The 23989-nt window shown below is 39.9% G+C and overlaps 1 protein-coding gene across 9 annotated transcripts in view; it reads right to left on the bottom strand.

Moving 5' to 3' along the window:
* Positions 1-23035, bottom strand: part of LOC143528735 (complement factor H-like) — a 41075-nt gene extending 18040 nt beyond the window's left edge. For 2 of the 9 annotated variants that reach the window (XM_077024600.1, XM_077024599.1), the window contains exons 1-9: positions 13130-13368; positions 12624-12794; positions 12417-12522; positions 11118-11194; positions 5297-5479; positions 4471-4632; positions 3743-3934; positions 3471-3644; positions 3208-3381 (exon numbers count right to left, since the gene is read on the bottom strand). In XM_077024600.1, coding sequence (XP_076880715.1) covers positions 3208-3381; positions 3471-3644; positions 3743-3934; positions 4471-4632; positions 5297-5479; positions 11118-11194; positions 12417-12522; positions 12624-12794; positions 13130-13232 — 1342 coding nt within the window. In that variant the 5' untranslated portion in view covers positions 13233-13368. Of the gene's footprint in view, positions 1-3207; positions 3382-3470; positions 3645-3742; positions 3935-4470; positions 4633-5296; positions 5480-8641; positions 8697-11117; positions 11195-12416; positions 12523-12623; positions 12795-13129; positions 13369-23014 lie in introns of those variants that run through there. The other 7 variants (XM_077024594.1, XM_077024595.1, XM_077024592.1 and 4 more) reach the window with 7 other exon arrangements.
* Positions 23036-23989: the final 954 nt, after the last annotated feature.

Below are 23989 nucleotides of genomic sequence, written 5' to 3'. Positions count from 1 at the left end.
TATTCAACTGTGGCTGCAACTGTGACAGATACTGGGGGACTTGGGGTCAACCATATTTGAAGGTGTATTCACTAGTTGTGTGATTTGTAGTGCTTTGCAGTTTTAAGGTTGCTGTGTAGTGTTTTTTTCTTCTCTTCAATAACTCACGTGTGCTATTGCAGTCCTGTTTAGTTGACCCCATACTGCCTCATAATCTGGGCCCATAGCAGTTCGCTGAATAACTCATTTAATAACTAATAACTTATTTTTTACTCTCACCAAATAAATAAAACTGACATTGGATGTGGCTTGATCTAGTTTTCTAATAAAGATTGTATTTTGTAACGCATTCACGTTTTATGTCCACTTTATTTTAGAGTTCCCCTTACTCTAAGGTAAATTATATATTTAAGGGGTGGCGTAGTCTGGTAACCCCTAGCTAGGGGGCGCTACATATACGGTAGTTATTTAAAAAAATGTCTAAATATGCTTTTCAAACTACTGCTACTAGGACATGGCGGATTTCAGTAACCCGGGTGAGTTTTACCTGATCACTTGTGTGAGGTGACTTCATAATTCTTTGCGGTCATATGCATAATGGACACTGTGTCTACAGTCATAACTGTTGAGAATATTTGTGTTCATAAAGGAAGACATTTTGTCATGTCCTCAAGTGGACTGACAGCCTTTCGTCAAATGATTAACAAACAGATACTTACTAGTGCACTGTTCGAAATTTTATATACTTTATACACACTGTTATGGAGTCAATACTGTCACCAGCAGAGGTAATGCACCTGTTGTGGATTACATAATGTTGTCCCCCCTTTGCATGGACGTAATTTTGATTTCAAAAGTGGGGGGGACATGGATTCGTCGCTATTTAAATATTTGGTTTTAACCGTAAAAACTGGGGGGGAACAAAGCCGGCTTTTGAAAAAGTGGGGGGGACATGTCCCCCCCGTCCCCCCCCAAAATTACGTCCATGCCCCTTTGTCTGTACAAAATGGACCAGCCCAGGTGATTGGGGGGAGGAGTCGGATAAGTTAAAAGTCAGGAGAGATCTACAGTGAGGAGGATGGAGAACACTGGTGGTTGTTGATCGGAGCGAGGCTAGCGAATGGCCTTCGGTTTCCCTAGGTTATGGGAGTGATGCCATATGTGAAAGAGACATGATGCCGGGAGAGTATGGAAGAGTCTTGAACTCGCTATGCTTACACCACCACACACGTAGACAAAATTTTTGGTACCCCTCAGTTAATGAAAGAAAATCCCACATTGGTGACAGAAATAACTTGATTTTGACAAAAGTAATAAATACAATTTCTATGAAAATGAATCAATGAAAATACCACACTGATTTTGAACCATGTTTCAACAGAATTATGTTAAAAAGTAAACTCATTAAACAGGCGTGGACAAAAATTATGGAACCCTGAAAATAATGTGACCAAAGGGACATGGTAAATTATGGTGTGTCCGCTAATTAGTGAAACATGGAGGAGGCTCTGTTATTTTCTGGGGCTGCTTTGCTCCATCTGGCACAGGGTACAATGAAATCTCAAGACTAGCAAGGGATTCTAGAGAGAAATGTGCTGCTCAGTGTCTGAAAGCTTGGTCTCAGTCACAGGTCATGGCTCTTGCAATAGTATAATGACCCAAGAATGGCTAAGGGGCAAACATTGGACTATTCTGAAGTTGCCTTCTATGAGCCCTGACCTAAATCACCTTGAGCATCTTTCCAAGGAGCTGAAACATGCAGGCTGGAAAACGCACCCTTCAATCCTGAGACAACTGGAGCAGTTGCTCATGAAAAGTGGGCCAAAATACCTCCTGAGAGGTGCAGAGGTCTCACTGACAGTTACAGAAATCAATTGATTGCAATGATTGCCTCAAAAGATTGTGCAACAAAATATTTTAATTAATATCATTAACTAAATTATATATATAATATATATATATATATATCATCATTTCGGTCCAGGCCTGTTTCATGAGTTTATTTTTTTGTATAATTTTGTTGAAGCATAGTTGAAAAGCAATGTCTAACTTTCATGGGTTAATTTTCATAGCATTTTTATTTATTATTACTAGGGGTGGGCATAGATTAATTTTTTTAATCTAGATTAATCTCACTGAAATCTTGAAATTAATCTAGATTAATCTATATTAAAATGGCTCATATGTGTGCTACCCAAGTAATGACTAAAAGTCAGTTTTTGAGATAGTGTTTCTTGATACAGAGGGTGCATTAGACCAGGGGCTCATCTCCTGTTTCCAAAATGTATCAATGACTGCTTGAGGAAGCTACTTTGATACTTGAAGAAAAAAAAACATGCTCAATAAAATGTAGGCTACTCGTGTTCAACGGTTTAATCAGTTAAACATGAATTTGTAAGCCTACATACTGTACATTAAAAGGGGTGGATAACATGTTTATTCAGCTAAACATGATATTTGAAATGTAAGCCAACATTTAGTACATTTAACCTCACGGACGTAATTTTCAAAAGTCTGCAGTTTTAACAGTTAAAAAGAAATATTTAAATAGCGACGCTCTAGCGCTAGGACCATGCAGAAAACGACCGCTCCGAGCTCCGCTCTGGTAACACTTTGCGTTCCTAAAAATGAATTTTCCATGAAGCAAACCGGGCGACTTCGTGGCGGCATCCATGTAAACACACGTACGATTTGTAATTCACAGGTTTGAAAACTCGTTCTCGCCCCTACTGTGCAATTTGGTTAGGAATACAGCCGAGCTAAACTATCAGACTGAAAGTCATCATAGTTTGCTTACCCATTTTGTCCCAGTTCCCAACCCAACTTTAAGAATAGATTAACGGCGATAATTTTTATATCGCCCGATAAGAGTATCAAATTAACGACCGCCGTTAATGGTCCACCACTAATTATTACTGTTATCAGATTCAAGTTGTTTCTGTAACCAATGTGGGTTTTTCTTTCATTAACTGAGGCGTACCAACAATTTTGTCCATGTGTGTATATATTCAAATAGTTCTAAATAGGCTTTTTAACTACTGCCACTGGGACATGATGCCAGATTTCAGCAACACGAGTTTTACACGACCACTTGTGAAGGGCACTTTTGTGAGGTGACCTCATACAGTCATAACTATGCTGTGAACATTTGTGTTCATGAGGGAAGACATTCATGTCCTCAAGTGGACTGACAGCCTTTCTCCAAATGATTAACAAACAGATACTTACTAGTGCATTTTTGTTTATTTTGCCATTGCTTGTTGTAACGTGAGCAAGTGATGACAAAACTCTCTGGTTCATATCCAGGCAAACACTGCATCCTAATTCTGTCACCTGCTTCATAAGTAACTTGTGTTGTGAGTATCATTGCATTTTCAATCACTGGTTTGGGACATTTAATCTCTATAAAAGAATGAAAATACAGAATCATTATATGCATTCATGCATATGCTTATTATTGACTTGATATTGAACCCAAAAGCAGTACGTACTTGTACACAGTGGTTGTGGACTCCAGCCATTGACTTTACAAGTAGCATATGAAGCTGTATGTTCATAGCCATCAGTACAATGATACTCCTTTGTGACTCCCAGTCTTTTATCACCAGAAAAGTAGACGTAAGGACTATACAAGTACTCATCCTTGGGAACGTCACAGGTCATTTCTGCAATGATATTTGTCATTGTTACATGTTGACACTGGAGCAAAAGGAATACATTTATTTTTATATTTCTGTTTTAATATTTTAGCATTTTTTTTTACCATTGCATATAATTGACGTTCCCCATTCACCATTGTCGTTGCATTGAATTGTTACTGAGGTTTGTTTTGTTCCCCCAAACCAGTGTTTGTCTTCACATGTAACTGTTAATCTTTCTTTGGGCTTAAATATGTTTTTCCCACTTGGAGATGTACTTTTTAATCCAGATATAAACCCAAGAACACAGGTGATTTCTGTTAGACAAAGAAAGATTAACCCTCTCACTGTGACGTTCGGCGAAGGACGAAGGACGAGACACAGAATCCTCCTTTTGGTAGATGTCACTTTTAATTGTAGACAAGTATTGCGCAATAGCGCACGAGAAACATTGAATAAACACGGAACGTGTAAACATTAGACAACGACGAGCACAGGACACTGCGCGAGCGCACAATAAATAGACAAACCACATTAGCCCCACGTGATTACGAGACGAGTCACAGGTGAGACGAATTATCACGTGACATAACCATAACCACGTAGATTCACAAACGCAGACGATGCACGTGGACAACGTAAACACACGCCCAAAAGGGAGGGGCCGGGGTCCTCAACGTGACACTCACAAATATAAACAGCATAACAGAACGACTTATTAAGATGGAAAACAAGAATTCAATTCAGTCTGTCCATGAAAAAGGTTGTGAATTAATCTCATATGATGAGTTTACTGTAATGTTTTGTTTAATCTGTGATGAGAAAAGCAGGGAGTCAAACACCGGCACATTACCTTCACATTCTGGCTTCATACTCCAACCATTTTTACCACATTTAGAGTTTCCACTTTGCTTGTATCCATTTAAACATGTATATTGTAACAGTTCATCCTCTTTATATATCTTCTTGTTAATAATGTCCACAAATGCTATATCAGGTGGAACACATGTTATTTCTGTAAGATAAAGATATATAGGGCAGTTACATGAAGAAAAGTGCAATATCTTTTATCAAACAGTATTGCATATGCAACAGACGTTCTCTAAGTGATATGTGCAGAATGCTGGAAGTCTGTGGAAGCACATGGCAATTAGTACTTTCATAACTGCTATATTGTGTGTGTATATGCAAGGTATGAGTTTATAATGAATCAGGTTGTGAATAAATTGCACATTAAAGGGCTAAACTGATCTAAGCAAGCTGACCTGAACACAAAGGTACCATACTGTTAAGCATTAAAGGTTAGTTTCTACCTTTCAACACTTACTTTTAAAACTGTAATAAGAAATCTAAATTCTCAAAACATTTTATATTACAACAAAGGCCTAGCAGAATCCTTGTATCTTGTAGATTCCTCACATTCAAAGATCACCGAAATTTAATCAAATTTCATTCTAAAATGTAGGAGATTATTCAGACACATTAAAGCTTCTAGTGGTAACACTAAGAGTGAATCAAAATGCAGCCATTTAACATTAGCTGTAAAAAAAGATCTTTTAATAATATAATATTTCAACAGAGCTGAATGTAATGCTATTTATAGGTTTGAGGAGATCACTTCACTATTTCATATATGCTACATTTGGAAACTTTTTAGCTACAACTACTAGAAAATGTACCTATACAATTTGGAACAGGCTCGCTCCAAGTCCCGTCCTTTGTGCAGTGTATGTTTTTTGCTCCATCCAACATCTTGCGAGGAGATGTACACTCAAAGTGAATAACATCATCAAAGCTTGCTTCGTCAATGTTGCCCATTGCAATGACACCTTCAGAGGTTTTTATTGCTGGGCATTTCACCACTGAAAAATAGGTAAAATGAATCACATCACCCATGAATACTTTACGGGCAGACACAAATCACGAATACTTTACGGGCAGACACAAATCACGAATACTTTACGGGCAGACTTGGAATTAGCAGCAAATTGTGATATTTGTTTTTTGGCTCAGCTCTCTCAACAATGTCCTCAACACTGCAGATGCTACACTGATCCACCTGTCAACCTGCATCCTTCCCTCATTCATGGGGCAGTCATGGCCTGGTGGTAGGGAACTGGTCTTGTGACCGGAGGGTCGTGGGTTCGATTCCCAGACCTGAGGCCATGACTGAGGTGCCCTTGAGCAAGGCACCTAACCCCAACTGCTCCCCGGGTGCCGGGCTAGGGCTGCCCAATGCTCTGGGCACGTGTGATCCACAGCCCCCTAGTAATCACTTGTGTGTGTGTGTGTGTGTGTGTGTGTGTGTGTGTGTGTGTGTGTGTGTGTGTGTGTGTTCTAACTGCACAGATGAGTTAAAAGTGGAGGACAAATTTCGATTGCGGAGTAAAAATCACAATTGACAAAATACGACACCTACATTCATGAACAACATCCTGATATCCTGCCTCTTCCATTTGAGGCGAGAGCTCACTCCCAACCTGGAGAGGGCAGTCCACCCTTTTCCCCTCTGAGGACCATGGTCTCAGTTGTAGAGGTGCTGATTCTCATCCTGGCTGTTTCACACTTTACTGCAAACTTATCTACTAAGAGCTAGTGGTCCTGGCCTGATGACACCAACAGGACCACATCAGCCACAAAAAGCAGACATGGAGCTCCATCCGCCACTTGGAAATGCAGAGAAATTCTGTCCATAAATGTATTAAGAGAATTAGTGACAAAGGGCAGCGTGGATGGAGTCCAGTCCCAATTGGGAATCAGTCTGGTGTTACAGCCATTGCCATTTTTAGGATGTCTGTGGTTTGGCAGCTCTGGTTTTATTTGCAGGTTGTCCAGAAGATGGCGCAATGATGGACAAAGAGCTGGATTGAGGGTTATGTGATGTATTCCTCAAGGCTATGATTCATTAAGGTTGGGTTTAAAAGCTCATATTGAGTTGGTAATGGTGCCCTGTGGTGTCGACTTGTAGGGAGTTTGGTGATTATTGTATTTGGTTTCTTTTGGCAAGGAGATTTGGTTTAAGAGGGCATGGTGCATAATAATTTAGTTTGTTGTGTTGGCTTAGGCCCACCCTGAAGTTGTGGCTCCAAACTTAAAAATATTAGTTCATTATTATAGATATCCATGTGTATATAAAAATAAATTTATATAGTTTACTATAAATTAATTATTTGTGAAAGCTAAAAGAGAAGTCTCAGTTTTTTTTAATTAATTTATTTTTTATTTTTTGCCAACGAGCCCTTTTAATCAGGGCCATAACTCTGGCTTACTTCTAACAATTCGAACCAAGCTCCTGCTCTGTTTGTACAGGGACTACGTAGCCTGTAGCAGTGGTCCCAGTACACCATACATTTGGAGCACCCCCTAGAGCACATATGTCAAAGTCGAGGCCCGCGGGCCGGATCTGAATTGATTATCTATGGCCCCCTGGATGATATTTAATTACTAATAGACCCGGCCCGCAGACCACAGCCGCCCGCTGGTGTTTTGCACGCACAAACACTACATTCCCAACAATGCAACGGTAGCCCGCGAAGTCACTGCAGCGCACAAGCGGCGAGGGTCCGCGCGGCAAAAATGGCGTAATCGCAGTGGCTCTGCCCGTGCGCGAGGGCCTCACGTGCTGTCGATTCGCGAGGTCGTGCACCTCTTGAATTTTGTAACTTCGATTTCCCAGCACGATAACCTTAATTAAGTTAAATATTTATACATATATTCAAAATGATTCGAAATAATTAGCTTTTTATCACATTATTTAATGGTGGTTTATTTTCAAAACCCCCAATCTTCACGTTCTCTCATGTTTCGTCCTGGAATTACAAGAGGCTCGTATTTGTTAACGTAATACAACTGTTCAGTCAGACAGCTATTTGTTGTGAAACCAAGTAGTTACAATTTCAAGCATTTTCAAGTACTTTAGCCTAAATTCCAGCACTTTTCAAACCTTTATTACTTTATTCATTTAATTTTCCTCAAAACGAGCATAATGTGCATTAAGCTCGTCTGCCTCACTTGCAAATAACACCTCCCCTGTTGAAAATCTCCCAACAGATCAGGAGAGCTTCACTCTGACCATTTCTCTGTCTGAGGTGGTGAAATCTTTCAGGGCAGTTAACCCACGCAAGGCACCAGGTCCTGATGGTGTACACAATCGTGTACTTAGAGCATGTGCTAACCAGCTGGCTGAGGTTTTCACGGACATCTTTAACCTCTCTCTAAGACTGTCAGTGATTCCTACATGCTTTAAGAATACCATAATTGTTCCAGTTCCCAAGAAACGTACTGCCACTTGCCTGAAGGACTACCGCCCTGTTGCCCTGCACTGACATCAACAGTTATGAAGTGCTTTGAGCGGCTGGTCAAAACTCACATCTGTTCTACGCTTCCAGCCAATACAGACCCTCTCCAGTTCGCATACCGTTCCAATAGATCCACAGATGACGCCATTGCACTAACAGTACACACTGCTCTCATACACCTGGACAGAAAAAACTCATATGTGAGAATGCTGTTCATAGATTACAGCTCGGCATTCAACACAATCATCCCAGCCAAACTCATCCTGAAGCTCAAAGATTTGGGTTTGAACTCTCATCTCTGCAACTGGATAATGGACTTCCTGACGAGCAGGTGGTGAGAGTGGGTGACAGTATTTCGTCCACGCTGACCCTGAGCACGGGGGCCCCCCAGGGATGCGTTCTCAGCCCCCTCCTATACTCCCTGTACACGCATGACTGTGTAGCTAAACACGCCTCCAACCTCATCCTCAAATTTGCTGATGACACTACCATCCTAGGCCTCGTCACAGATGGAGATGAAACTGCCTATAGAGACGAGGTAAGCGCTCTGTCACAGTGGTGCCACAACAATAATCTCTGTCTAAACACCAGCAAAACGAAGGAGATGATTGTGGACTACAGGAAGCAGCAGAAGGGCGGTCACTCTCCCCTTAGTATCAACGGGGATGAAGTGGAGAAAGTCAGCAGCTTTAAGTTCCTCGGCGTACACCTCTCTGATGACCTCACCTGGTCCCTTCACACCAACATGATTGTGAGATCTGCCCGTCAGCGTCTCTTCTTCCTGCGCAGGATCAAGAAGTTTGGAATACCTCCTGTTATCCTCACCAGCTTCTATAGATGCACTATAGAGAGCATCCTAACAGGCTGCATCACTGCCTGGTATGGCAGCTGCACTGCTTGTGACCGCAAGGCCCTTAAGGGAGTGGTGAGGACAGCAGAATACATCATAGGGAACAAACTACCTGCCTTACACGACATCTACCAGTCTCGCTGCCTGAGGAAAACCCATAAGATCAGGCTAGACAGATCAGGCTAGACAGATCTTTTACTGTAATAAAAAATTAGACAGATCTTGATTACTGTAAATTTTTAAATCTTGTACATTGTTTTATGATGTGTATGAACAGTATGTATATTATTTAAGTGTTATTTTTAGCTTAATTGTTGTTTTATATTGTAATGAAAACAGGTCTCTCTTGTAAATGAGACGCCAAGTCTCAATGGGACTACCTGTATAAATAAAGGTCTAATAAAAAAAATAATCAGGCTAGACAGATCAGGCTAGACAGTGGTCACCCAGCACACGGCCTGTTCTGTTATGCCATCTGGCAGGAGACTTCGCAGCATCCAAGCCAGAACAACCCGGCTACTGAACAGCTTCTATCCACAGGCTGTCAGGTTTCTGAACGAACTGTGAGGCTGGAAAACCCAAATTTTTATTTTTACATTTATTTACATACTTTATTTATTCTTATCGCTGCTATATATTGTGTGTATGTTGTGAGTATATTCTCTTGTGTTTTCATTGCTGCCAAATGCAATTTGCACCGTTATTGTACTGTTTTTGACACTATATGTGATGCTGCCCGCTGTAGAACTATTATCTGAGCCTCACCCCAAGCATTTCAATGCATGTTATGTCCCAACATGACGTGCAATAAACTTGAAACTTGAAACTAATGTACAGGACATGTTTTCTTTGAGAGAAGTTTGTTTTTATCTGTTTGCTTGTTGAAAAATTACTGACAGATCCATAAGAAAATATTGCTTTATTCATTTAAGCATTAAATAATATACATTGTGTTAGGTCTTGGTTCAATATGCTATGAGCAATCATTTCAATATGTTTTAATAAACATTGAACCAGTCCGGGCCTCGGCTTGTAGCAAATTTGGTTTTTTGGCCCTCGGTGTAATTTGACTTTGACATCCTTGCCCTAGAGGTAATGCAGAGGGACATGGTCAAATGCTATTTTATAAGTGATGGACTGAAGATGAGGGAAGCCAAGGAGAGTGTCCAGCCCTACACGAGTCACTCCATGACCATAATATGGACATTTAGACAGCAGACCATTTGGGATGTCAGTTACTGGGCTGCTCTGGACTTGTCTGGTGCACCAACCACAATAACTTCACAGTTTTATATGTACCAGCTTCCCATTTCACATTCCAATTGAGGAATTACTTTCAGCTTGGTGTTGGTAAGTGTATGGCTGCCAAACACATGCCCATTTACAGGAAGCGGCACGTGGAGTCAGTCCAAATAAAGCTGTTTTCTGAAGCCTTTCTATGTTTGTGTTCATAGAGATGTGAAAACATGTAATGAGTTGGAACGTTTGCAGAACCCCTTATAAAAACTTTTTAATACAATTTTTTAAATTAGCACATCAGTTTTTAGTACGTGTCATGTGCATGTGTAATTTTTAATTTTTTTTTTTTTTGACATAGAAGTGAAATGTTTGTTTCCAACTGTTGTGTCTTTGTCACATCTTCACACCACAACAGATCTGAGCTAGTATCTCTCACAGGCTGGCCATGCCCACCATCACCTGAGTACTACCCTGAGCACACCTGCTCCCCTCTAGGAGTTACATAAATATTCACCTTTTGTAAAACTTTTAATCTGTGAAATGTTTCTTACCCTCTGTCAACTTACTGAGCAGTGTCCTCCAGTATTTTCTCTGAGTTTTGTTTCTGTTTAAGTTTTTTTTTTTTACTGATTTGATTCCACTGCCTGTTTGTTTATTACTCTTGGCTGTTTTGTTTTTTTTATGTTTATGTTTTTGTTTTTTGTACTGATTCGTGACAGTCAGGTGATTTACATGTAGAGTTTTGACACAAAAGTGCCACATTATACAATGAGTGTGAACATATGTGAACATTGCCAGCCACATTGTCATGTATATATAATCAACAAATAAGGTATTAAGTTATACTTCACAAGTCATTTGGAGATCATTAAATTATCTGACAGCCTGATATTCTCTGCTGCATTACGCAAATAATAAATAAATAAATAAATAATTTTGAAGATTAAGATATACAGGTTTCAAAGATTTCAAGTTGACTACAGTTGTGTACATGTACGGTACCATGGTTATAATTAATGATGTCATTTTTAAAAAGCTGTTCAAAGTGGAGAACAGCATAACGTGGTGGTTTACAACGACAAGTTATGAAAGAATAACAGAGACAAAGTGTACCTTCACAGACAGGAATAGCATTATCCCATCCTTGAGCACGACAGTTTCGGCGTCTCTCTCGGCTGGCCATTATGTACCTTATCAAGCAAAAATGTTAAGAAAAGTTAAATAAATGTTAATAATAAAAAAATGTTTATTATTTTGACAGTTCATACAAATGATAATACATTGCAGCAATAGAACTTGTATGCTAATGCATACAGGGCTATAGCCCTTGAATTCAGGGCAAACATGCCTTTCAAAACTTAGTGCCTCACTGTTTTATTTTTTTATTGTTTTCCCAGGATCAAAGGGGTGGTAGTGTGAAGTGTGTGTTCTCCTGCCCCTGTCACTGTGGTATTGCACCTCTCTGCCTTTTAACACTTCCTCTTCCATGTATCACCTCTGGGTGAATAGGGCTGCCACCCTATTTACCCCTCTATTCATCATGGTGTTTTAAATTTGGTTTCTTTGTCAAAAAGATTTCTGAATTATTCTGTTTTAACATTTTTGCTGTTCTGTCCAGCTCTTTGGTGCTTGTCTTCTGTGGGGGATCGTTAAATTACTGTAATAGAGGTGCATTACTTTAACTATTTTGAATTGATTGAATTGCTTTTTTAATGTTTCTTACAGGTAGTTCAATAGTGATCATTTGTTACTTTGTATTAATAAGTAGTAAGCTATCTCTCAGTTTACGTGCAATCACCCTGTTATAGTGTTGCAGCCAATGTGTGAAAGAGACTAACCAATGCAAAGGTTGGTGCTATCGCCTTCTGTCACACAGTGGAAACTAACAAGTCTAAACTTAATAAAGCACGCAGTCTTGAAGCATGCACTCTCATCTTGGATTATCTATCTATTCATTTTCAAGTTGTACTTGTAGTTCAAAAAATGTCAGATGGGATGGTTGTGAGCTAACAGCTAGCTCTGAGCCTTACAGGTTAATGGATTGAATGTAGTCACATACATGCAGATATAAGCAACCAAGAACAATATGCAAAAACACAGTTATGCAGTTCCACCGTAGATGACACAATAATATATATATTGGTCAAATTTTATTTGTGTTAAAACAAAGTCCAAGGCTATGGCATTGATTTCATCAAGGCAAGATCACCAGTTACACAATAATGATCAATAACTATTTAAAATAGCAGTTAATTGGTTTCCAAGCTTTCTCTTGGACATTTGTTTGTTTGTTTTTTGCAGACTAGTAAATAATTTCAAGAAGTATCACTTTAGTAGCTGGTTACCTACCTTCAAAAATAAATAAAAGAATAAGCAGATATGAGTTATAAACGTCATACATTTTCTTCTTACCCTGTCCTACAACTATACTCCACTGTAACTCCAAACACAAATTCATTGTCCCCTATAAGTTTGAAGTCTCCATTTGCTGTGTCTCCTGGGTGACCACATGGCTTTTCTGTGGAGATCAACCAGTTTTTATACACATTATAAAGTCTCAACTTTGATTACAAAAAGGTGATTCACATTATTGTCTCTCGACCAAAGGTCCATGCTTACTTTTACATTCGCGTTCACTGATCGATGTCCATGTGCCGTCGAAACAAGCAATTTTATGAAACCCAACATAGCCAGTTGCACAGGTCACTCTGATTATTTCTCCTTCGTTATATTGTTGTTTTAGATCACTTCGTTTAATATTTTCATAAGTAATCTGACTTTGTTGACATTCTGAAAGGTTAGGTATTGTAATTGTAATGTATATTGTAATGTAGTTCACAATAACATTTAAAAAATCCATTTAACATTGATGAGACCTTTATAGCTTTGTTTTAAAGATGAAAGTCCTTAACAATATGTCATCATAGCTCATATCATGTCTAGATCATTCTCCATAAACCTTTCTCCGTAAACCTTACATGCTTTTTGGGAAAGCATAATGACACAGACTCAAGTATTTGATAAACTGCCTTTATTATAAGCAATCCAAATGATCCCATCTCTAATCTTTACATTAAGCTAAGCAACACAAAAGAAAACAAGACTAAATAGGCAAAGCATCTTACCTTTACTTTGGGTGAGGGTGAAAGAACACACCAAAAGGGCAACCATGAAGTTTTTTATAGCCATTTGCATTCTAGATCTCAGTTGTGTAGATGACTGCAGCATTGGGATTTTTCTGCACTCTTTTGTGATATCTTGATTGCATTGGTCACAATGGATCAATGAGGATTCTTTGGTTAGTCATTTACAGAAGCCAAACCAGCCCTTTTAGACAGCTTTTTTGCAGAGTCAGAACCCTTCCTAATTTCAACACAGTTTCTCCTTTCTCCAGGATATAATGTTGAAACACTCACAAGGCCTACAGTTTTGAGAAGTGAAATTTGATTAATCTTGGGTGGAAAACCATATAAGGGCAAGTGATTTTTCATATGTCATGGTGGTTTACAAAGACTTTTAACAGAAATATGCAATAACAAGGTAAAAGGAATAACTGTCACTCAACATTCCCAATGATTAAATGAGATCTAATGGGTGTAGTGCACAGGCTATGAATTTACTCAAAAGCACTGAAAAAGCAGCGTTTTTGGTCTATGTTTACAAATCAATGTTTGGGTTCCACTGCGGTCTGTGAGTTGCTTTGAGCTGCACAGTAGATTAAAGTTGGGAGTTGTCATGTTTTGTTTAAATTCTCTGTACTGATAATTGTCCAGTACTTATTGACCTAAGGTATGTTAGGTTTGTATTTATTTTTGTATGCTTGTATGTATTTAGGTCCTAATACATAGAAATGAATGCTGTAGCCAGCTAACTGGAAGCCAGTGTAAAAAGCAGAGAATTGGAATAATATGCCGACTTATTTTTGTCTTGAATAGCAGTCATCAAATCTGTGGAAAACCAGTAAGGAGACCACTGTAGTAGCCAAGACTGCTGGAAATAAAGGCCTCGATATGTTTGCCCATGTTTTTATCTTTTTATGTGTGTCATCCTTAAACCCTCACCACCCACAGCCACTACAGGGTTTCAAATACCTGATTTCACAATGTTTTCTTTAGATACCTCAAGTGTTGTTTATGTTATGTTCACAAAAGGAAGGTAGTTTTGAGAAGTGAGATTTGATGAATCATGTCTGTGTGTGAAAGACAGAAACACTATATTGCCAAAAGTATTCACTCACTCATTCAAATGATCGGCATTCACATTCTTACCATCAGGCCCGAGGTACAGAAGTGTGAAGTGCAAAACTAGCAGGTTAAAGAACTTTTTTTTTTTTTTTTGCTCACTGCCATCAGACTCTTGAACAGCTGAGCTGATTTCTACCTCACAAACTCTTTTGCACAAACTGTCAATTGCACTACATTACGGATTACTGCAATATATTTAATACTTAACCCATTTCAACCCATCAGTCACAATTGTGACCAAAAAAAAATTCATTAATTATAAGCCTCTAAAAATGTTACTGGGTACTTTCCCAATACTATATAAGGATATATTGAAATATTACAGTGTTTCAATTAAATGTGGGCAGTATCACATTTTTTGAGTAAATTGTCACGACCAGAGCAGTTTACTTCCTGGTTGCACCTTGAGAAGAGGACGGCTGCCTCAAAGCTCCAAAATAAAAGGATAGTAAAGTATGTTAAAATAAACATAGAAAAAAATATTGTTGTTTAGTTATAATATATGCATTTACAATTAGTCAAATGTCTTTGGTGTGTTTGCAGAATGAGTAAACATATAAGCAGTCACAATTGTGACCGGTGTGATAGAAAGTTGTATCTAGATGCACACATACTAAATATACAAAATTCTTCAGGATGACTTTAAGTGAAGTCCTTGACATGTAGATGATGGCCCAGACAAAGCATGCAACATTGCAATCATACCTCAAAATGAGAAAGATGCTTTTATAAGTGATGGTTCAGATATGGACTACCAGGGAGAGATGGGCCATTTGCCAGCCAGAATTTAAAATGCTGAACTGTTGGAGACAGATGATGACCGGAATAAAATTTACTGTGAACTCCCCCTCCCCTCACCCCCACCCCAACCAGCCCCCCACTGCAATATATCACCTTTGAAAATTAGAGTACAGGGCCTTTAGAAAACGTTCCAGGCAACCACAAGAGCCAACCTCTTCTTCACCACTGTCTACTGTTAAACGGCCAAGATCTTCTAGCCACCCAATAGATAAGATAAAAGAGCCTCCAACATCCTCATGTCACAAGACTGGCCAGTCTGAGAGACCTCCAAGATATCCTAGATGTCAGAACAGGTCTAAAGACACCCCAAGGTCCTCTGAATTCCAGAATGGAGTCTGAGGAACCTTCAAGGTCATCTAGTAACCAGAGGGGTCAGCCCGAAGGGGTATGGGCACAGCCTGAGGTGGTAAAAAATAGTCAAAGTCAAATTTATTTATATAGCGCTTTTCACAACACATGTTGTCACAAAGCAGCTTATGGGTCCAGATCCCTAATGAACAAGCCAAAGGAATACATATAGTATACAGCCCCAATACTGCTGAATGTGTCAAACAGAGCTGTCCAGATCCAATGGATCCAATGAGAGATCAATGTTGAAATGTCCAAACTCTACTCTACCCAGACCAAGCCACTGAATATGAATATGGAAGAGCTCCCTACAATATATGGGATCTTACTGGAATCCGGATACAGCACAGTTCCAAGAAGGCGTATGCACTGGTCATTTGACGATGATGTACACAATGAATGCATTTCAAATGCAATGCGGAGGAAACGATTTGATGAGATCATGGCCTCTCTACATTTTGTTGACAACACCAAGATCACAGTGGACTCATTTTTCGAAGTCAGACCCATCTTCACTGAGCTCAACACATCATACAAAGTCATGCCATATCCAGAATGGCTGGTTGTGTATGAAAGCATGATACGATATTATGGCCATCATGGATGCAAGCAGTTTATCAGAAGCAAACCAATCTGTTTTTGTTATAAAATCTGGAGCCTTGCCTCACACAAACGGTACATGCATCATATGAAGCCATATGGGGGACGCTTCACGCTCCTCCCACAGACCAGATTAGGTCAGGGGCCTCAAGATTCAACATCACAATCAAGTCCAAGAAGTGGTGGTGGCCCACTTTTGCATGGTTTCTCAACAGTGCACTTGTGAATAGTCATTACTTTTATAGAGATGTTATGAGAGGGACCATTGATCTGCTCACCTTCACACGAGTAGTGGCACAAACCTTTCATTGAGAATACGCATATCATCCCACCGGTCACAATTGTGACCGGTAATAAAACACACTTTCATCTACTTTTCTCATTTTTTTTGAGGAAATAATTCTTGATTATTTCAAAGGTTTGCTAATAACACATGATTTGCATATTTGCATGTCTGGGAAAAATTTGGGCATAAATGGGTTAATGTATCCCATGCATATAACAATAAAACATTGAATTTGAATCAGGTGTTCCATTCACTATCATGGCCACAGGTGTATGAAATTAAGTACCTAGCCATGCAAACTGTTTTTACAAACATTTGTGAAAGAATGGGTCGTTCTCTGGAGCTCAGTGAATTCTAGCTTGGAACTGTGATAGAATGCTACCTGTGCAACAAATTCAGTTGTGAAATTTCCTTATTCCTAAATATTCCACAGTCAACTGTATTATAATAAAATTGAAGTGTTTGGGAATGACAGCAACTCAGCCATGAAGTGGTAGGCCACATAAACTGATGGAGCGGGGTCAGCGGTTGCTGAAGCGCATAGTGCGAATAGGTTGCCAACTTTCTGCAGAGGCAATCACTATAGACATCCAAACTTCATGTGATGAGATTATCTCAAGAACAGTGTGCAGAGAGCTTAATGGTGTAACGATCCAACATCTGAGGGATCAGGAAAAAGACACGACTGCGAGGAAGATGAGACCGGAGAACGCTCAGGGACCTCAGAGAGAGGAGATAAAGACATTGTGCCTAAACACAGACTCGAGACTCGTTTACGAGAACGACGAGGCATGCTGATCAAAACCTCCTTTATTCAGACATTAACAGGACACAAGACTCAAGAATAATCTACTGACGCTCACGCCACAAAACAAGAAACAAGATTAACAAAACTAGACCACTGAAACGAAAACAACGAATATACATGGACAAAACTTTACATCACGACAATGACTTGAAACTATCACCATGTAGAACACAAGACGTACATAATATGAACTCTTACTTCAACACATCACTACTCGACAGACAAACAAACAAGCACGTTATCAATACATGATCCTATCAAACATCCAGACGTACGACACGATGAAACAAAACTAAGAAACGTCAACGATCATACACACCATCAATCACTGAACACATACATAAAATACTCAAATCACATAAACCAGACAAGACGTTCACAACTATATCAGGAGACAACTCGCTACTTGCATCAGACATACCACGGAGCAGGATTACGGTTTTACCAGGAAGTTACAAACACCCAGAAACTTCTAATGATCAAACCTCTAACGCACTAACCTAAGAAACTAGCACATAAGGACGCAACAAGAATAACCCACAACTACTGAATGAAAGACTGCGTTTAAATACATACCAAAGAAATTGAAACAAGACACAGGTGAAATCAATTACAACCAAAGGGCAGAACAGGGCGTAGAAGTAAACATAAAACAAAACAAAGAGACACAGAAAACATGGAAAGGAATGCAAACTGATCAATCAATGAAGGACATAGTATAACCGTGACATAACCCCCCCAGTAAGCGCGCACACCGGGCGCGCAAGAAAAAAAAATCAAACCAAAAACTCACACCAAAAAATGAAAAGGACGATGCACGAAACAAGACGGGGAAAGGTTCGGACAAACACGAACCCAAGGCCTTGGGGCAGGACCGACAGACTGAGGGACAGACAAAAACAGAGACTTGGGGCTGACCAAGGCAGGGGCATAGGCCGACAGAGACGTAGAATCATCATCGGAGGGAGGACAGAAACAAGACAAACGGGGAGCCGGAACAAAACCCAGAGAACAACCAGAACCAACATCCGCAGAAGTACAATGAGAAACCAATGGGGACTCCTCATCTGATCGGGCAGAATCAGGAGGAGAAACGGGCAGATCCACAGGGGAAACATTACCAACAGAAAAATTTAACGCATGGGAAGACACCACAGACATAAGTATATTGAGAATAACAGAACAATGTATGGGAACCAAATAAGTGACATTACAAAAAACAGACAAAGGAACATTACCTACATCAAACAATCCAAACACAGAGGCAGGTACTGACATGGGTGAAGAACTAGGCAGTGGTACAGTTATAGGAACATAAACAAAATCAGGAACCGGAGCAGGGTACAAAGGCATTGACATTGACTTCATGCAGTTAAGGAGATCACAAACGGTCATCATAGAAACAGGCACAGTGGCTTCAGAAACAGCCTGATCAGTCTGTGAAGCAGACAGTGCGTCTCTCAGACTATGGTCCAACAAAACCCCAGAATTACGTCTCTGACTAGTCTTAGGACTAGGAACTGCTTGCCGATTAGAATCAGTCATAGGCCCAAATTTTGATTGAAATCCTGGAACTGGTTCCTGGAGGACTCCTAGGGAAGGGCCCAGATGGACCGCTGAATCAGGAATGGACCACACACCCTCCGGCATCCTTGCAGCCGTCGGCGCAGACAGGGCTGCAGAAGCAACAGATGGCAATGACAAGTCCGGAGTACCAGACTGAACAGCAGACGTAACCTCTAAAGGAACTGTGGTTGACTGAAGGTCATAAGGCGCAGCATACTCAGACCGCAATGTACAATAAACATCACATTGAACAGTCTCCAAGTCAGGCTGGACAGTCCCAAGGTTCAGCCGGAAATCTGACTGAACAACCCCTGAATCCCACTGAAAATCAAGCCACGCAGCCTCAGAATCGAACTCGGCAGCCTCTTGGTCGAGCCAGGTATCAGGTCGAAGAGCACCCGAGACTGGTTTGACGTCAGGCTGAACAGCCTCCGGATTATGTCGGACTCAGAAGCAGCAGCGACGTCGGACTCAGAAGCAGCAGCGACGTCGGACTCAGAAGCAGCAGCGACGTCGGACTCAGAAGCAGCAGCGACGTCGGGGTCAGACAGGACGTCAGGCCTAGTAATATCAGGGTCAGACAGAACATTAGACAAGGCAACGTCTGGGTCAGGCTGGAAATCAGACCAAGTAGCCTCTGGGTTAGAAGACAAAGAAATGTTTACAGTTTTCATATGACCTACATAATGAATAGGGTCTACTAACTTGGCTTGTAATGCTCGTATAGGAAATACATGACCTCCCTTGATTCCCTTTTTCGGGAACTGAGGTGGTGGATATTTCTCAAGCAACAGGGTCAACAGCCCCTCAACAGACTCAGCCGCCTTAACTTTACGACGTATCACATCATATGCCCATTGAAAAGCTTGCGCACGCAAACGTTGGAATACAAACAGTATCTTAGTACTTTCAAGCGGTTCAGGATATAATGATCGAAAATAAGCTCTCACACCGAACACAAAACTTTCAGCGGAGCCTTCCCCAGAAAATTCACTAGGAGGATCACATACTACAGGCTCGGATTCACAGCTCTCTATCTCGCCGTGTCTAAAAAAAGGTGGGTTATTCTGTAACGATCCAACATCTGAGGGATCAGGAAAAAGACACGACTGCGAGGAAGATGAGACCGGAGAACGCTCAGGGACCTCAGAGAGAGGAGATAAAGACATTGTGCCTAAACACAGACTCGAGACTCGTTTACGAGAACGACGAGGCATGCTGATCAAAACCTCCTTTATTCAGACATTAACAGGACACAAGACTCAAGAATAATCTACTGACGCTCACGCCACAAAACAAGAAACAAGATTAACAAAACTAGACCACTGAAACGAAAAACAACGAATATACATGGACAAAACTTTACATCACGACAATGACTTGAACAACTAATCCAGATAAACATTTTAGGTAAGAAGAAACTATCACCATGTAGAACACAAGACGTACATAATATGAACTCTTACTTCAACACATCACTACTCGACAGACAAACAAACAAGCACGTTATCAATACATGATCCTATCAAACATCCAGATGTACAACACGATGAAACAAAACTAAGAAACGTCAACGATCATACACACCATCAATCACTGAACACATACATAAAATACTCAAATCACATAAACCAGACAAGACGTTCACAACTATATCAGGAGACAACTCGCTACTTGCATCAGACATACCACGGAGCAGGATTACGGTTTTACCAGGAAGTTATCATACACACCATCAATCACTGAACACATACATAAAATACTCAAATCACATAAACCAGACAAGACGTTCACAATTATATCAGAAGACAACTCGCTACTTGCATCAGACATACCACGGAGCAGGATTACGGTTTTACCAGGAAGTTACAAACACACAGAAACTTCTAATGATCAAACCTCTAACGCACTAACCTAAGAAACTAGCACATAAGGACGCAACAAGAATAACCCACAACTACTGAATGAAAGACTGCATACATACCAAAGAAATTGAAACAAGACACAGGTGAAATCAATTACAACCAAAGGGCAGAACAGGGCGTAGAATTAAACATAAAACAAAACAAAGAGACACAGAAAACATGGAAAGGAATGCAAACTGATCAATCAATGAAGGACATAGTATAACCGTGACAAATGGAGTGGGTTTCCATGGTCGAGCAGCTTCATCCAAGCCATACATCACCAAGTGTAATACAAAGCGAGGGGAGATTATGGCATGAGGTGGTTTTTCAGGAGCTAGGTTTGGCCCCTTAGTTCCAGTGAAATGAAATCTGAATGCTTCACATACCAAGTAATTTTGGACAATACAATGCTCCCAACAGTTTGGAGTTGGCCCCTTCCTCTTCCATCATAACTACGCACCACTGCACAAAGCAAGGTCCATAAAGATATGTGTGGATGAACTTGACTGGCTTGCACAAAGTCCTGACCTCAACCCAATAGAACACCTTTGGGATGAATTAGAGCGGAGACTGAGAGTAAAGCCTTCTCATCCAATATCATCCAATGTCCACACAAATGCGCTTCTAGAAGAATGGTCAAAAATCCCCATAAACACACTTCTAAACCTTGTGGACAGCCTTCCCAGAAAAGTTGAACCTGCTCTAGCTGCAAAGGATGGACCAATGTCATAATGAACCCTATGGGTTAGGAATGGGATGGATATATATATATATATATATATATATATATATATATATATATATATATATATATATATATATATATATATATATATATACACTACCATTCAAAAGTTTGGGGCCACTTAGAAATGTTCTTATTTTTGAAAGAAAAGCAGTTTTTTTTTCAATTTAGCTAACATTAAATGCATCAAAAATACACTCTATACATTATTAATGTGGTAAATGACTATTCTAGCTGTAAATGTCTGGTTTTTAATGCAATATCTACATAGATGTATGGAGACCCATTTCCAACAACCAACACTCCAGTGTTCTAATGGTACATTGTGTTTGCTAACTGTAAGGAGGCTATTGGATATTTAGAAAACCCTTGAAAACCCTTGTGCAAGTAGGTTAGCACAGCTGAAAACAGTTTTGCTGATTAGAGAAGCTATAAAACTGACCTTCCTTTAAGCTAGTTGAGGATCTGGAACATTACAATTGTTGGTTCGATTAAACTCACAAAATGGCCAGAAAAAGACAACTTTCAACTGAAACTTGACAGTCTATTCTTGTTCTGAGAAATGAAGGCTATTCCATGCGAGACATTGCCAAGAAACTGAAGATTTCCTACAATGGTGTGTACTACTGCCTTCCGAGGAGAGCACAGACAGGCTCTAACCAGAGTAGAAGGAGAAGTGGAAGGCCCCGCTGCACAACTGAGCAAGACGACAAGTACATTAGAGTCTCCAGTTTGAGAAATTGACGCCTCACAGGTCCTCAACTGGCAGCTTCATTAAATAGTACCCGCAAAACGCCAGTGTCAACGTCTACAGTGAAGAGGCGACTCTGGGATGCTGGCCTTCAGGGCAGAGTGGCAAAGAAAAAGCCATATCTGAGACTGGCTAATAAAAGAAAAAGATTAATATGGGCAAAAGAACACAGACATTGGACAGAGGAAGATTGGAAAAAAGTGTTATGGACAGACGAATCAAAGTTTGAGGTGTTTGGATCACACAGACGAACATTTGCAAGATGCAGAACAACTGAAAAGATGCTGGAAGAGTGCCTGACACCATCTGTCAAACATGGTGGAGGTAATGTGATGGTCTGGGGTTGCTTTGGTGCTGGTAAAGTGGGAGATTTGTACAAGTTAAAAGGGATTTTGAATAAGGAAGGCTATCACTCCATTTTGCAACACCATGCCATACCCTGTGGACAGCGCTTGATTGGAGACAATTTCATCCTGCAACAGGACAATGACCCAAAGCACACCTCCATTTATTTAGAGAAGAAGCAGGCAGCTGATTTATCGGTAATGGAGTGGCCAGCGCAGTCACCAGATCTCAACCCCAGTGAGCTGTTGTGTGAGCAGCTTGACCGTATGGTACAAAAAAAGTGCCCATCAACCCAATCAAACTTGTGGGAGCGGCTTCTAGAAGCATGGGTTGAAATTTCTCCAGATTACCTCAGCAAATTAACAGCTCGAATGCCAAAGGTCTGCAATGCTGTAATTGCTGCTAAGGGAGCATTCTTTGATGAAAGCAAAGTTTAAAGTAGAAAATTATTTCAAATAATAAAAAAAACATTATTTCTACCTTGTCAATGTCTGGACTATATTTCTATTCATTTTGCAACTCATTTGATAAATAAAAGTATGAGTACGGTAGTGTATGTATATACACTATATATATATATATATATTATCAATATGAGAACAGACTTACACTTTTGAGGGTTCTCACTGGTTATACCCATCATGAGATATTTCTTGTGACACCTTGGTAATGACATCTTTTTATAGGCCGTCAGTTGCGACTGAACCAGTCCATATTAATTTGCACTAAGTGGCAGGATTGCTTTCTAATTACTGATAGATTTCAGCTGGTGCATGACTTTCCATGCCTTTTTGCACCTGCCCCACACATGGACACAAGGTGTTCAAGAGTTACCTGCCCAGAGCAATACCTATTGCATTGCATTACTACTGAATTTGTAAAAAAAAAAAAAGCCAGAAGCCTGATGCAGACATTTATTTGTTTAAATTTGTCAGACCACAGAGGAGTCTGTTAAACAAAGGTCAAATTATGGGCAAAACACATATTCACAGACCAAATGTTTTAACATTGAATACAAGCAACTGTTAGCATACAGGAAAAACTAACCAAGATTAGAAACACTATGTGCCACTATGTAGCCAGGTAGTGTGTTGCATGAGATTTCAGAATATTTTTAAATGTTCCAAAATGATAAAATAATTTGACATCTAAAGGAATACTATAACTATGTATGTATACATTGACATATTTATAATATTGCATGTAACATTGCACATTTTAAATAAGGATTAATATTATTTTGTACTACCAGTATTTGAGTTATTTCTTTTAAAATTTCAGGTGCAACAAGGACCAGTAAAAGCAAAACAGGTCAAGGTCCTCCTGGCTACTGGTTGGACTAAAGCTAAATGATTACCAAAATCCAGTAAATGGCATTTACGAAAGGCCTTGTTTATTTAGTGATTGAGGCAAAGTCACGACTCATTCCCTTAAGCAATTGTAAACAACAACTCAGGCACTGTTAGCCTACTGCATAAAGAGAGAGACTGGTGTGTTTTAAAGTACGCTAGCATTTGTTAGATCAGATGAAAAGACACTCAGGTTCTTTACCGGATCCAGCAGTGTAAACAACTTGTGAGTCCA

The sequence above is a fragment of the Brachyhypopomus gauderio genome, chromosome 12 (genome assembly GCF_052324685.1).
Source record: "Brachyhypopomus gauderio isolate BG-103 chromosome 12, BGAUD_0.2, whole genome shotgun sequence".
Classification (NCBI taxonomy): Eukaryota; Metazoa; Chordata; class Actinopteri; order Gymnotiformes; family Hypopomidae; genus Brachyhypopomus; species Brachyhypopomus gauderio.
This window is presented reverse-complemented; position numbering and strand designations above follow the sequence as displayed.